We start from the raw sequence: 14,463 nt of genomic DNA, 5'->3' as shown, positions 1-14,463 counted from the left end.
CCCTGATTCCCCCCCCCCCCATGAAGATTGTGCAATGCTGCGGCCTGCGACTGTCCACTTAGTTTGTCTGCTCCAAAACACACAAGTCCACATGTTTCTTCAAGCCTTTCAGTATAAAAACCTCCCAACATAACAACATACGTGTTCATCAGTGGGTTACTACTTGTACAACGTATACAGTGTACAACGTATACAACGTACTGTATCTTATACTGTAAGTGCCTGGTGACATCTGTAAGTCTTTCAATACTGAATGTTGTGCTATGACTGCATTATTTTTATCAGATTGGATATAAAGATGAGTCTCCAAACAGCTCAACCTTGCAGTGGGGATGTGGGTGACCTCAAGGAAATGTTATTAAACGGCAAGTTCTACAGTTTTTTTTTTGTAAATAATTACAATGCGGCTCATAAATCATCAATATTTTTTGATGACCAGAGAACATATTCATGCATTCTGCAGTCTACACATACTCCATTCCATTTTTAACAGTTAGTTTCTTCAGCCGGAATTGTCTCTCTCTCTCGAAATATTATTGCTTTATTGACGCACAATTCTCTTAGTGGTTTAACGCTCGCACGTCAACGTCAATTAACAATGTTGTTATTGATCCTTGTCAAATCTTTCATTGCCTAACCACTAACAATGTCATGAATAAAATTGGTATCACTAGATTTGTGCCTTTCATTCAATTTTGTCTCATTTGCTTTCTATCACTCAAAAAATATTTTCATTAGTCTTTCTTAGTTATGACGACTTGATTTGAAATTGCTTTGAACCAACAAACAATATTGCATTGCACAAATTAGCTTTTCCTCTTCACTCAAAGCTCATTTTAAGTAATGCTTACTGAATAATTGTTATCATAGGGACACGTTTTTAAGTTCGTAACTCAAAGAAATATGTTAAGTCAACTGACTTCATTTTATGACTTAAGTAGTTTCATTTGTTGTCTACTTAATTATAATAACGATGCACACAGCTTTTTAAGTATCAGTAACTTTATATATATATATATGTGTGTGTGTGTGTGTGTATATTAAGTTACCAAGCTAATTTTAATTTTAATTTTGTTTTAAGCTTACCAACAATAAAATTTGAGTGTATATGACATGCTAAATTAAGTTCATGTAATAGCCAACATTATTATTTGAACTTAACTTAAAAAATAAAGTTAGCAACTTAGAAAGTTTATCTAAATCAATTAATTACATTTTTTACATTGCATTTGTGTATTAAATCAAGTGGTGTAGAGTGGATAGAGGAAATAGAACTCTAGCAGTGGTGCTTCCAGGGATGGGAATTAAAGTCAAATATGGAAAATATGATATACACATGGTCAAAATTTGAAGACCAGTTGAAAAATGTGAAGAATGGACCTTAAGGAGGTTCTAAGTAGAGATTCCAAATGCAAAAATTAGAACTAGAACTATTAGTAGTTAAAGTCAAATAGGCTGAGCAAATGTTCAAGACCATAGGGAATTAAAAATCCTTTAAAAATTAGAAATAAAATAAGGAATTAGTTTGGCGACTCCAAATTGTCCATAGGTATGAATGTGAGTGTGAATGGTTGTTTGTCTATATGTGCCCTGTGATTGGATGGCCACGAATCCAAGGGTGTACCCTGCCTCTCGCCCAAAGACAGCTGGGATAGGCTCCAGCACCCCCCCAGCGACCCTCGTGAGGAAAAAGCGGTAAAAAATGAATGAATGAATATTTATTATATATAATTATATAGAATTCTATTCCGTAAGATTATTTGCTTGAGTGATGACCAGTTTACTTTACAAATTGTGTCTGTTTCTTATACATTGTCGTCCATCTTGCGTTGAGCTAGTTAAAAAAAAACAAATCATGTTTAATAAACACAAATTAGCAAACATATTATCCAGTCGCATGTTGCATTAAAAACTTGTAAATCCTTAAAAAGGTACACTTATTATAGATAAAAACTATGAGATTAATTATGAGTTAACTATGCAAAACCTGACTAAACTTTTAATCGACTGACAGCGCGGTAGAAAAAGTGTTGTATTTATAAGAAAAATGTAAAACAAAAATTTCACTCACATTCATACCTATGGATAATTTGGAGTTGCCAATGAAGCTAACATGTTTTAGCTTCATTTTAGCTTCATTCATTCATTTTGAATGTATACAATGTACAATCTATACAATGTATACAATAATGTTTCAATGTATTTTCAAAAATTGTAAACACAACAGTTATGATAGCGTGTATAGTGTTTGAGGGTTTTTCAGGGAAGTAAATAAAAGTTAGTGAGGAAAAAGTAGCCATGTGAAATTGTGTCCGCCAGGAAGTCATGGAAGCAAGAATGGACACTGTTTCCGGAAATGTAATTACTCCATATAGCACAAACAAATAAGTGCAAAAAACAATACAACCAAATTCAAACCAATAAACACACCATATTAAAAAAACACATTCAAATAAGTTCATAACTTCATAACGACGTTTTATATATTTTATTTTGACAGAAAGAAACGGAAGTTGTTCTTAATATGGATTCTTGACTAGCTTTCCAGCAACAGCTGGTTTAGCTGACTTTGCGTCACCCAAACAGTGTGACGGCTAAAAGTTGTCTTGATGTGTTATCCGCTACTTTCCATGGCATTTCTTTGGGCTTCGTAGCGACTTTTAAAAAAAGGTGAGTTTGACACACAAATATATAACCCATATAAGTGCCGTGGGGCGCAGGGTAGCTGAAGTTGGAATCGTATGCTGCAACTTGACAGCCTTATCACTGAGCTCTGCGATGCTAGCAAACACGATAGCACACCACTAGCTAGTTAGCACAACGTACTTTTTTCCAAGTGCCAGCTAGATTAAAGCGACTCAATCATAAAAATGTCGCTTCTTTGCATGTATATATTCATAAGAGATTAGCAGCGCTTAGGTATTAAGTAGAATGTGTATCCCTGTCTATAAATTGTGTGGCAATGTCAGTCAGTATCTTTACGCCTGAGTCGTTTGGGAAAAGTACTACTACTACTACTATTACTCATAGGTAGTAATGCTGTGTGCATTACTGCTAAAAATGTTCAACACATGCGTAGTGAAACAATAACATGACGTTATTAGTGGAGGTCATTATTTTCATTATTATTGTCAGTTTTTGCATGACACTAGTATCCAAATGTAATTGAATTGGATGGGTTTCAATGCAATGATGAATTTAGAAGCTACAAACTAAAAGCAACCTCACCGCCAATCATCCAAAAACTTGTCCGGTTGCTTTCCCTTTCCATTGCCTTCCTCATTCTTGTCCCCCATTCTCCTACCTCCACAGGAGCACCATGGCAATGTGGATACAGGCCCAGCAGCTGCAGGGAGATGCCTTGCATCAGATGCAGGCGCTGTATGGTCAGCACTTTCCCATTGAAGTGCGCCACTACTTGGCCCAGTGGATTGAGGGCCAACTCTGGTAGGAAGACTACCTTAATTGTCGTGACTTTTCAGGTAAACCGGGTTCAGGCAGGTCCACGTAACACTTAACTCATTCTAACAATCGATCAATAAAAGACAGAAACCAAACCTCTGACTGCGCAGTCCCTCATAGGTTGACTGCTGCCCCGAAACGGGGGCATATGGGTGTGGCCTTACAGCAGTGCAATGTGGCATGTTATTATTCATACAGAAAACATGAAGGGTGTGTATATTAAAGATGCCAAAAGCAATCCAGTGTAGGTGAGTATATTGCACTATAGCAGCTATACAGTATTTGCTTTGGGACGGGATGGATTATGGATTATCACACGCAGGGCTGAACGAACGGTACGCGGTTTTGCCGTTGCAACTCTAGTTTATGTGCACGGAAGATGGAGACTTTTGGAAGTAACTTGTTTATTTTACTGAAGTAATGCTCCGTGTATACATTTCAAAGTCCACAATTAAAGTTGATGAATCTTTGTGAATTTTAACCGCAGACCCCCGGGTGATACACCAGTTTCAGAGATGAATTCTATGGTAATGGTTTTATTTCATTTGAACATGCATCAGATTACAATTGAATGCATCACATAATCAGTTCACAGTTCCACATGTCCAAAAGGAGTAGGAAGAAGCAAAGCTTATTAAATCCTACCCCTCCATCTGGTACTTTTACAATCAGTAACTGTTACATTTGTTCACTTCCTGCTTTCCTAATATAGTTTTTTTTTAAATCACGTACCGAATTACATAATGGATACCATAGTAGCTGTCAATAAAGTGATATATTTAGCACATCATGACTTCTAAAGTGTACTAATGAACCCTCTAAAAAGAATATGGTGGGATCCATCTGGGAGGCTTTTTAAGGGGTATGTTGAAACAGATTTATGTAAGACATTTTGTCTCGTACGCCTTTTTCAGGGATTCAGTGGAGTTAGACAACCCAGCGGAGGAAGCCAAAGCCAAGCGCCTTTTGGACAACTTGGTGGCAGAGCTCCAGAGGAAAGCACAGCTTCAGGGGGGAGAGGATGGCTTTCTTCTCAAGATCAAGCTGGGTCACTATGCAAACCAATTGAAGGTAGAGCAGCAAAATGAATCAGATACCGATAGATCCGTGAATAGACGAGATAGCTAAGAGATGGTCGGCATGCACGCTGATGAGCTTCTTTGGCAGTTACATGACATTGTAGAAGGTTGTGAAGTCCTGGGGTAACTCAGTGGCCTCCTGCTTGCCAAGACTAAAGAAAGAAGTATAGTGGGAATCCCAAGACGAGCAGTATGAGTAGCAATCTCCATGGAAGTGGCAAAAATAACAGTGACCTGGAGAGAAGTTAGCCACCTAACAGAGCTGAGAAACTGCCCAAATGTTGCAAGATGCCAAGAGCTGAGACCCTCCGGACTGCCAAGCTACCTGCTGATATGCCAGATGCCAGCGTGAACACAATAAACGTTGCGATTCTTTGTTTGCTGTCTATGCAGAGCACATACGACCGCTGTCCATTGGAGCTTGTGCGCTGCATCAAGCACATCTTGCACTCCGAGCAGCGATTGGTTCAAGAAGCTTCAAACGTAAGTGTTGTGGCGACTCTGGTCAGTGTGTCATCATCGTTCACCGGCGCTTATACGCATCCAAATGTTTTGTGTTAAGGCGAGTTGCGTGAGTGGCGGGCAGGCCATGGACAGCCTCTCCCAGCGCCATCAGCAGATCAACCAGGCCTTCGAGGAGCTCCGATCAGCCACGCAGGACACTGAAAACGAACTGCGAAAGCTTCAGCACAGCCAGGAGTACTTCATCATCCAGTACCAGGAAAACCTGCGTCTCCAGGGTCAGCATCAATCCAGTACACGCATGTCCCTGCACATGGGCTTATGAGCAGTTTCTAACTAGCAAATGCCATCACCAAGTGGTACCGATAGTTCAGTTTTCCATGTCACAGTAATACCTTTACCAATCACGGCAATGACAAGGTAGTGAAATCACACAAGCTGATATTTTGTTGGACTCGCCTTTAGCATTGTACGCTGTTTTTAGTGGCATGCTTTCAGGAAGTGGAGTCACTTAAAGAGTTGGCTTCTCTAAACAATATGCGTTCAGAAGAGGGACGGAAAAATCTCCGATACCAATTCTTTAGGGTCAAAAATCGATTTTATTGAAAATATTGGTTCTTTGATACTTCAGCCACTTAAGGTAATGTATATCATTAACAGGAAGACGGTAACAATCCCTGCTTAATGATATGCAGCTGTTTACATGCATTACTCTGATGTCTTATATCCTTTATGTGATGACCGATACGGGCGACACGGCGGTCGAGCGGTTAGTGCGCAGACCTCACAGCTAGGAGACCAGGGTTCAATTCCACCCTCGGCCGTCTCTGTGTGGAGTTTGCATGTTCTCCGGGTTTTCTCCGGGTACTCCGGTTTCCTCCCACATTCCAAAACCATGCTAGGTTAATTGGCCACTCCAAATTGTCCATAGGTATAAATGTGAGTGTGAATGGTTGTTTGTCTAGATGTGCCCTGTGATTGGCTGGCGACCAGTCCAGGGTGTACCCCGCCTCTCGCCTGAAGACAGCTGGGATAGGCTCCAGCACCCCCGCGACCCTAGTGAGGAAAAGCGGTTGAAAATGAATGAATGAATGATCACCGATACCTGTACTCATTTTATTCAGTAGTGAATCGGAAAAGAATAATTGGGAGTGGAGTCACACAAAGTGCAAAATCAGAAATTACCCTCCTTTTTTTTCTTTTTTCGTCAGCCCAGTTGAGCAGTCTGAGCTCCCTGCCCCCAGCTGAGCGCACCCAGCGGGAAACCACCCTACAAAGCAAGAGGGCTACCGTGGAGGCCTGGCTGGCCAGAGAAGCAAGCACTCTGCAGAAATACAGGCTTGTACGACGATACACCAACACATCATATATCATACTTCCATTACTTTTTTTATTCAACTCATTTATTCAATTAATGGTTTACAGTATTTCTTTTTAGGAAAGTGTAACAATGTAGACATGCAGCATTTTTAGCCACTTGCAGGGACAGCACCTTTAACACCCCCAATGGCTTGTCCTCGTCCTGCTGTGTCAATGTCATTTACCCTTGTTTCCTAGGTGCATGTGTTGCATCACCCTTTGTATTCTCAGTGTGCGTGTGTGTGTGTGTGCAGGACCTGTCAGAACAACACCAGAAAACCCTGGCCGTGCTCAGGAAACAACAGACTTTGATCCTGGATGAGGAGCTCATCCAGTGGAAGAGGAGGCAGCAGCTAGCAGGCAACGGGGGTCCCCATGAGGGAGGACTAGATATCCTTCAGTCCTGGTACATTGAACACAGATGTTAACCGAGATTTTTATTCTTTACGATGAATAAGGTTTTTCCAATTCACTTCCATCTTTGAATGGATCATGTTTTGTGCCTGTTGTCTTCTCTGTAGGTGTGAGAAGCTGGCAGACCTGATCTGGACAAACAGGCAACAGATCCGACGCTGTGAACACCTTACTCAACAGCTTCCTCTGCCAGGCCCCATGGAAGATCTGCTTAGCAAGCTCTATGCAGACATTACTGATATTATCTCTGCTTTAGTCACTAGGTGAACATCAGACCCAGCCTTTAGAGAGCTCATTTGAAGTTTATGACACAGTTTTGTTGCATTATCGTCCAATCTTTTATTCAGCACCTTCATCATTGAAAAGCAACCGCCCCAGGTGTTAAGGACCCAGACCAAGTTTGCAGCCACGGTGCGCCTCCTGGTGGGTGGGAAGCTCAACGTCCACATGAATCCACCTCAAGTCAAGGCTGTCATTGTCAGCGAGCAACAGGCCAAAGCTCTACTCAAGAACGAGAGCACACACAGGTGAGGGGTTTCTACGGTGTCGTTTCACATGAAATGCACAATCATGCTTTCTTCAGTCAATCAACTCTGCTTCAGTTAGAATGTTTTTTGCTCCTTTCAGTGAAAGTAGTGGTGAAATCCTTAACAACAACTGTGTCATGGAGTATCACCAGGCCACAGGCACCCTCAGTGCACACTTCAGAAACATGGTATGATGACATATTGCCATATTTCTTTACTCATCCCTCATTTATCTCAGTTAATAACCGGCTGTGTTGATGAATGAATGGAGTATTTTATAATTATGGCATAGAAAATGGCGTGGCATGGCATGGCGGTCGAGTGATTAGCGCGCAGACCTCACAGCTAGGAGACCAGGGTTCAATTCCACCCTCGGCCATCTCTGTGTGGAGTTTGCATGTTCTCCCCGTGCATGCGTGGGTTTTCTCCGGGTACTTCGGTTTCCTCCCACATTCCAAAAACATGCTAAGTTAATTAGAGACTCCTAATTGTCCATAGGTATGAATGTGAGTGTGAATGGTTGTTTGTCTATATGTGCCCTGTGATTGGCTGGCGACCAGTCCGGGGTGTACCCCGCCTCTCGCCCGAAGACAGCTGTGATAGGCTCCAGCACCCCCGCGACCCTCGGGAGGAAAAAGCGGTAGAAAATGAATGAATGAATGAAAACCTGTTTCTATATACAGTTTTTAACATTATTAGAGCCCTCTAGACATGAACTAACACCCCTATAGTCACATTTACACTCCTATTACAATGTAGTAATAGGAGTGTAAATATATAATCAGATAAAATAAGCAGGGGAGTAGAATGGGTGGCAGACAGGAAGTGAGAACTGAGTCTTGTTGTGGACTATGGCTGCAATTGTACTATGATAGTATTATGGTGATGATGATATATATTATTGTGCATGTTGTGAGATACTTTCAACCTGCAACAAAAACCTGTTGTTACTATTGAATCAATGTAGAATACTACATTCACAAGTCTTAATGGATTATATTTCTGTTTTGGTTTATGTATGCTTTGGGCATAACATATGTACAGTTTACTTACATTTTTAGACTAATAGTAGGTCAACTATGAAACATAATTTATTTATGAATGTGGAAAAAAACGCCATGTTCCGAGGGACGAAACATTCGTCCTTCTAATGTGCCCTTTCACAGATCTAATACATACGTATCTATTTTCTGTGTGTGTATGCAGTCCCTAAAGAGGATCAAGCGGTCGGACCGGAGAGGTGCAGAGTCTGTGACGGAGGAGAAGTTCACTGTTCTGTTTGAATCACAGTTCAGCATTGGCGGCAATGAGCTGGTCTTCCATGTCAAAGTAAAACAACTTCACATGTTAGTCTTATGTCTTATGTTTCACGGTTATCCACAATGTTTTATCCTCTCTTCTCCAACCCGCAGACTTTATCACTACCTGTAGTCGTGATAGTTCATGGTAGTCAGGACAACAATGCCACAGCAACAGTACTTTGGGACAACGCCTTTGCTGAACCAGTGAGTTGAATAGTTTTATTCCTGTTCCTGTGTACACATAGTCTTTGCCTCCTACCTGATGTCTTTTTTTTGTGTATTTGTCACTTTGTAGCACTTGTTACACCACAAATGTAAATATTAGTCAATGACAACACAAATTAATACCAAATAGAGTTTTAAATGAGACTTGTTAGCCTATCTCAGCTGTCTTGGGGCGAGAGGCGGGGTACACCCTGGACTGGTGGCCAGCCAATCACAGGGCACATATAGACAAACAACCATTCAAACTCACATTCATACCTATGGACAATTTGGAGTCGCTAATTAACCTAGCATGTTTTTGGAGAGGAAACCGGAGTACCCAGAGAAAACCCACTTGTTATTATTAAGGGAGAATAAAATCCAAACCTACATGACCTTGTGTGGAGGGAAAAAAAAACACTTTTTCACAAAGGGTCATGTAGCTTTTTCTCCCTTAATAATAAAAAGTTTCATTTAAAGTGTTATTTTTTGTGGTCATCAGCTAGTATTTGCATTTGTTTGATGATCTGAAACAAGTGTGGCAAATAAATTGCAGCACTGAATACACTGTAGGTGCATCTCTCAAATCTCAAATAGACCGTTGGATTGATTTCCTTGTCTTACCCTTGTCCCGCCAGGGCAGGGTTCCGTTCATCGTGCCGGATAAGGTTCTGTGGACTCAGCTTTGTGAGGCGCTTGATATGAAGTACAAAGCAGAGATGCACAGTGAACGTGGACTGTCGGAGGATAACCTGGTCTTCTTGGCGCAGAAAGCATTCACAAGTACCAGTAATAACCCAGAGGAATACCGCAACATGACAATTTCCTGGGCCCAGTTCAACCGGGTGAGGGCATTATCCTCCCACAACACTAAAGCGCTCATTCTTTTGTAATTGAAGGGAAAACTCTACCCTGTTCATATACTTAACTGTTGCTTTTATCTTCAAAGGAGAGCTTACCTGGACGCAACTTCACTTTCTGGCAGTGGTTTGATGGTGTGATGGAACTCATGAAGAAACATCTTAAGCCTCACTGGAATGATGGGTAATAATCACACTGGGCCTGTTTCCTTGCAACAATGGTCACTGGTCACATCAATACAATAGTAAAAAACATCTAGTTCATCCATTATGGACACACAAAATGTTACATCAAAGGAAGATAATGCATTTGTAATTACTTTATGGGATGAAATACAATATATCACTGATTTAAAAACATTCAGTCCATTTCCCCCTCACCTCACAATAACAACAAAATATTTCTGTTTGCAAAAGTATTGAAAATAAAAGTTGAAGAACTGCATATACATAAAGTGTAAATGTTCACAGCCTTTTAAGTGTACTTTTGTAAACGCACGTTTGCCAGCAATTACACCCTCAATATGACGCCCCAAGCTTGGCACACCTGTCCTTCCTGTTTGTGTCACCTTCTAAGCTCCATCAGGGGTTCAGGGCCACTCCAGGACATTTGGACAATCACAACAGAATTTAAGGATTTATTTTTTAATTTGTAATAAAAAAAAAAACAAGGGAAGCGCTATGAATACTTTCGTTAGATAGAAGCTTTCATAATAGAAGCTTTCATAATTATAGGCAGTGCTTTGGAAAAATTCATTCATTTTCTACCGCTTATCCTCACAAGGGTCGCGAGGGTGCTGGAGCCTATCCCAGCTGTCTTAGGGCGAGAGGCGGAGTACACCCTGGACTGGTGGCCAGCCAATCACAGGGCACATCTAGACAAACAACCATTCACACTCACATTCATACCGATGGACAATTTGGAGTCGCCAATTAACCTAGCATGTTTTTGGAATGTGGGAGGAAACCGGAGTACCCGGAGAAAACCCATGCATGCACAGGGATTTGGAAACATAAGACAAATAAATCTGGATATTGCAGGGCCATCCTGGGTTTTGTAAACAAGCAGCAGGCACAGGACATGCTGATGTCCAAACCCAACGGCACATTCCTGCTCCGATTTAGCGACTCTGAGATTGGCGGTATCACCATTGCCTGGGTGGCTGAGAACCCCAACAAAGCAGGTATCACATTTGACTGCAAGTTCATGTCATATTTCATGTATCGGTTGCAGCTAATACTGAAGATGATTAGAGTACATATGTCAAGAGTCCACACTTCTGGTGTCTACAGTAAAAGTGGTGACTGTGATCCTTGCACAGGTGAAAGGCTTGTATGGAATCTGTTGCCTTATACAACCAAGGACTTCTCCATTCGCTCCTTAGCGGACCGCATCAGCGATCTCAACCATCTCCTGTTTCTTTTTCCCGATCGGCCCAAAGACGAGGTCTTTGCCAAGTACTACACACCTCCACTATGTACGTATCGCCACAGTGAACACTGTGCTCATTCTTTTTCGTTTTACATATTTCTACTCCAATAACTCATCGTTGCTTCCTTTGTTTGAATATTAATATATCAGAATCTTTATTGTGACATGATGTCATTCATTTATAATGAAGTTAATTCTATGTCTGTCTTGCAGCAAAAGCTGTGGATGGCTACGTAAAACCACAGATCAAACAAGTTGTGCCAGAGTGAGTTTTTTTATGATCTACTTCCTATTAAATACTTTGTCTTCCACAATTAGGTTTGCTTAGTCGATCTCTTTGACCCTTCTTTAGCAAGGCACTGGTCATCTCGAGGTGTGTTTGAGGTGTGAACTGTAGTCAGCAGCACTCATGTTTGCCACTATCTGAAATAAATACCTTCAAATTGGTTTCTTTAGAGCACAGCATGATTCCAGTAATCCTTTGTCTGCTTTAGAAGAGCCTTTCTTCCCGACAGGCTGGTCCCCCACCCCTGCAACATCTGCAGCATAGCTGGTAGCACTCATACGTCTACCTAACAAACCCCTCTAACACATGCACTCAGCTTCCTTGGGCGACCACGGCAACACACTTACATGCTAAACCAAGCTAACCCTGCTAGCTTCCATTCGCTCTCTGAGGTGCTGCCAACCTTGGCCAGTGTTTATCCCCATTTCAACCTGTTTAGTTTTGTGGTCCGCCAAGTAAATACGTCCCTTCTCCTCACGACAACATCATTTCATTCATCTTATGCCGTGGCCTCCAACCCGGTTTGCGTTTATCATATCATTTAAAGTCATTATTTTATTAGGGGAAGACTCTATACTGGTATATAAAAATATCCCCATTCACACCTGAGAGTCAAATACCTAATTGGGTCCAGCTTGGACATTTACATTAACTTTTGAGGCAGCAGTAAAACTAGAACAATCTCATGTGGTTCACACAAAGTTTTCAAACCATCAACGGATTAGTACCACTACCAAACTGTAGGTATGAAAGCGGCGGGGGTTTGGACTGTGGGAAACCAGAGCAGCATTTGCATGAATGGTAAATTCTAAATAATAAGGTTTTTTTCGTCAGGGTGTCTAGTTGAGACATGCTCGTGATAATAATGGCCGATGTTGTAATAAAACTGTTGTCCACATCTCTGTGACAGATTCACCACCCCAAACCCCGAACCGAGCGGAGCAACTCCCACGTTCATGGACCAGACCACTTCTCCCTCGGTTGCCCACCCCAACAACTTTGCTGCCTACCCCTCCATGTAAGCACGCATGCTTGCTTTTATTTACACAACCAAAAAGATGGCTTTCACTTCATTATGAAGAATCCATTGTAATGAATCCAAATAATCGTTTTTTGGATGAGTTTTTTTGTGTCTATCATTCAAGAAAGATCACAAATGAAGACTTCTAAAATAACGATTACACCAAATAGACTTCATTCCATCTTTCTATGCTATGATTTCTCTCATTGCAAAAAGAAAGATTCAATATATCTGTATAGTGTATTTCTGGTGGATTTCCAAACAGTATGGAGGTTGAGCCTGTCATAGGATTGTCATAAGCTTCATGGCAGCAGCATTCCCAAAACTCCACCTCATCAGCACAGGACTGATTTACCTGGGGATAATGCCATCATCTTCACAAGGTCTTTACCTTTTGGTTCTTGGGTTGATTCACACGTTTCGGACCAAAATGTGTTAATCCCATGTTTGGGGATAATTAATCGTGACACCTTCAAGCATCTGGAAATGACGCCTCCCAAAGCGATGTTGTTATATGTTGTAATACTCTCCTGAAATGCTTCTGTCCCCTCAGGGGGGACACCATGCTGGATGCGGAGGCAGACTTTGACCTGGAGGACACCATGGACGTAGCTCGGCATGTGGAGGAGCTGCTCTGTCGACCCATGGCCAACCAATGGAGCAGTCAGCAGTCCTGAACGGGACCGCATCCCGTCACCAAACGGGACTTTTGTTACTAAACGGTCAGGTATTGAGTTGCCTTTTGTTGTCTTAGTGTGTTTATAGGGAACAGTCTGACAAACAGCTGGTAGAGCTACTCACCACCAGTTGTTTAGCTCAAAATCCTACAGAATTCTCAGTGCCTACATTAACTTCAGTATTAATGCATACAAAAGCTCATCCACCTTTGTCTTCATATTGCAATCTGTCTTATACGGAGACTCATATAGCATTTCTGTCATTGCCAAGGCAATCATGTGTGGCCTCCTCTAATGCTCAGTAGTCGTAGGGGACTAAGTCTGGACACCTCATGCTCAGGCAGGACTGTAATGTTAGCGTTTAGCCATACAGCACTGGGGCTACAGGCACAGTAGCAAATGAGACAGTATCCAGGCATAAAATGCACACATAATAACGTGTTATTGGAGACTGGAAGACTGGAATATGCTCCTGCGTAGTCACTACGCCGTCTTGGTCTTTTTAAAGCTCTTCGTCGAGGTTGAGCATGTGCCGTGCGACTGTGCCAAAACTATGGAGATCAAATCATGCCTTAAAATCAAACCTAAAATCCTTCAAGTAAAAAAAAAAAAAAAAATGGAACTTTTGCTACAGTCCTACCCACTGTCTGGTGACGAATGCACTCTAGTCCACACACAAACACTTTCAGTTTTAACTCTTGGGATCAACTCCCCAAGGAATGTTTGTTGGATAGCAAGGGACATCATCTGGCAGTGGAAACACAAACAAGGAGATCCAACCTATGTTAGATCAGTCTTCTGCAAGATGACCTATATTTATCTCTATGAGACCAGACTGCAGGGACCGTCTACAAATGTCTAATCTGACTTTTGTGGTTGCTTGAAGTTTTGACATGATTTGGACTCCATTACGAAACGCTCTGTCTCAAATGAGTGAGCAATTATGCTAAAATACAGAATAGCCATAAAGGACCTTGTTTGCCACAAGCAAGACGTTTTTATTTTTAGTCATTTGAACGTGAACAGGGGCGGCATGGCGGTCGAGTGGTTAGCGCGCAGACCTCACAGCTCGGAGACAAGGGTTCAATTCCACCCTCGGCCATCTCTGTGTGCAGTTTGCATATTCTCCCCGTGCATGCGTGGGTTTTCTCCGGGTACTCCGGTTTCCTCCCACATTCCAAAAACATGCTAGGTTAATTGGCCACTCCAAATTGTCCATAGGTATGAATGTGAGTGTGAATGGTTGTTTGTCTATATGTGCCCAGTGATTGGCTGGCCACCAGTCCAGGGTGTACCCCGAAGACAGCTGAGATAGGCTCCAGCACCCCCCGCGACCCTCGTGAGGAAAAAGCGGTAGAAAATGAATGAATGAACGTGGA

The 14,463-nt window shown here is 41.8% G+C and overlaps 1 protein-coding gene across 1 annotated transcript; it reads left to right on the top strand.

Moving 5' to 3' along the window:
• The first annotated feature begins 2,562 nt into the window (after window positions 1-2,562).
• Window positions 2,563-13,334, top strand: LOC131109392 (signal transducer and activator of transcription 5B-like). The gene is made up of 19 exons (XM_058061344.2): window positions 2,563-2,670; window positions 3,313-3,447; window positions 4,377-4,533; window positions 4,935-5,024; window positions 5,104-5,281; window positions 6,215-6,345; window positions 6,617-6,768; window positions 6,884-7,039; window positions 7,124-7,303; window positions 7,404-7,491; window positions 8,510-8,632; window positions 8,716-8,808; window positions 9,447-9,653; window positions 9,758-9,852; window positions 10,710-10,852; window positions 10,991-11,146; window positions 11,314-11,365; window positions 12,297-12,404; window positions 12,961-13,334. The coding sequence occupies exons 2-19, from the start codon at window positions 3,320-3,322 to the stop codon at window positions 13,082-13,084; spliced, it is 2,361 nt and encodes a 786-aa protein (XP_057917327.2). The 5' UTR covers window positions 2,563-2,670; window positions 3,313-3,319; the 3' UTR covers window positions 13,085-13,334.
• The last annotated feature ends 1,129 nt before the right edge of the window (window positions 13,335-14,463 follow it).

Source organism: Doryrhamphus excisus, linkage group LG2, assembly GCF_037039965.1.
Source record: "Doryrhamphus excisus strain RoL-2023G ecotype Guam linkage group LG2, RoL_Dexc_Guam_v1.1, whole genome shotgun sequence".
Taxonomy (NCBI): domain Eukaryota; kingdom Metazoa; phylum Chordata; class Actinopteri; order Syngnathiformes; family Syngnathidae; genus Doryrhamphus; species Doryrhamphus excisus.
Note: the sequence above shows the minus strand (reverse complement) of the source record. Positions and strands in the feature narration are given on the sequence as shown.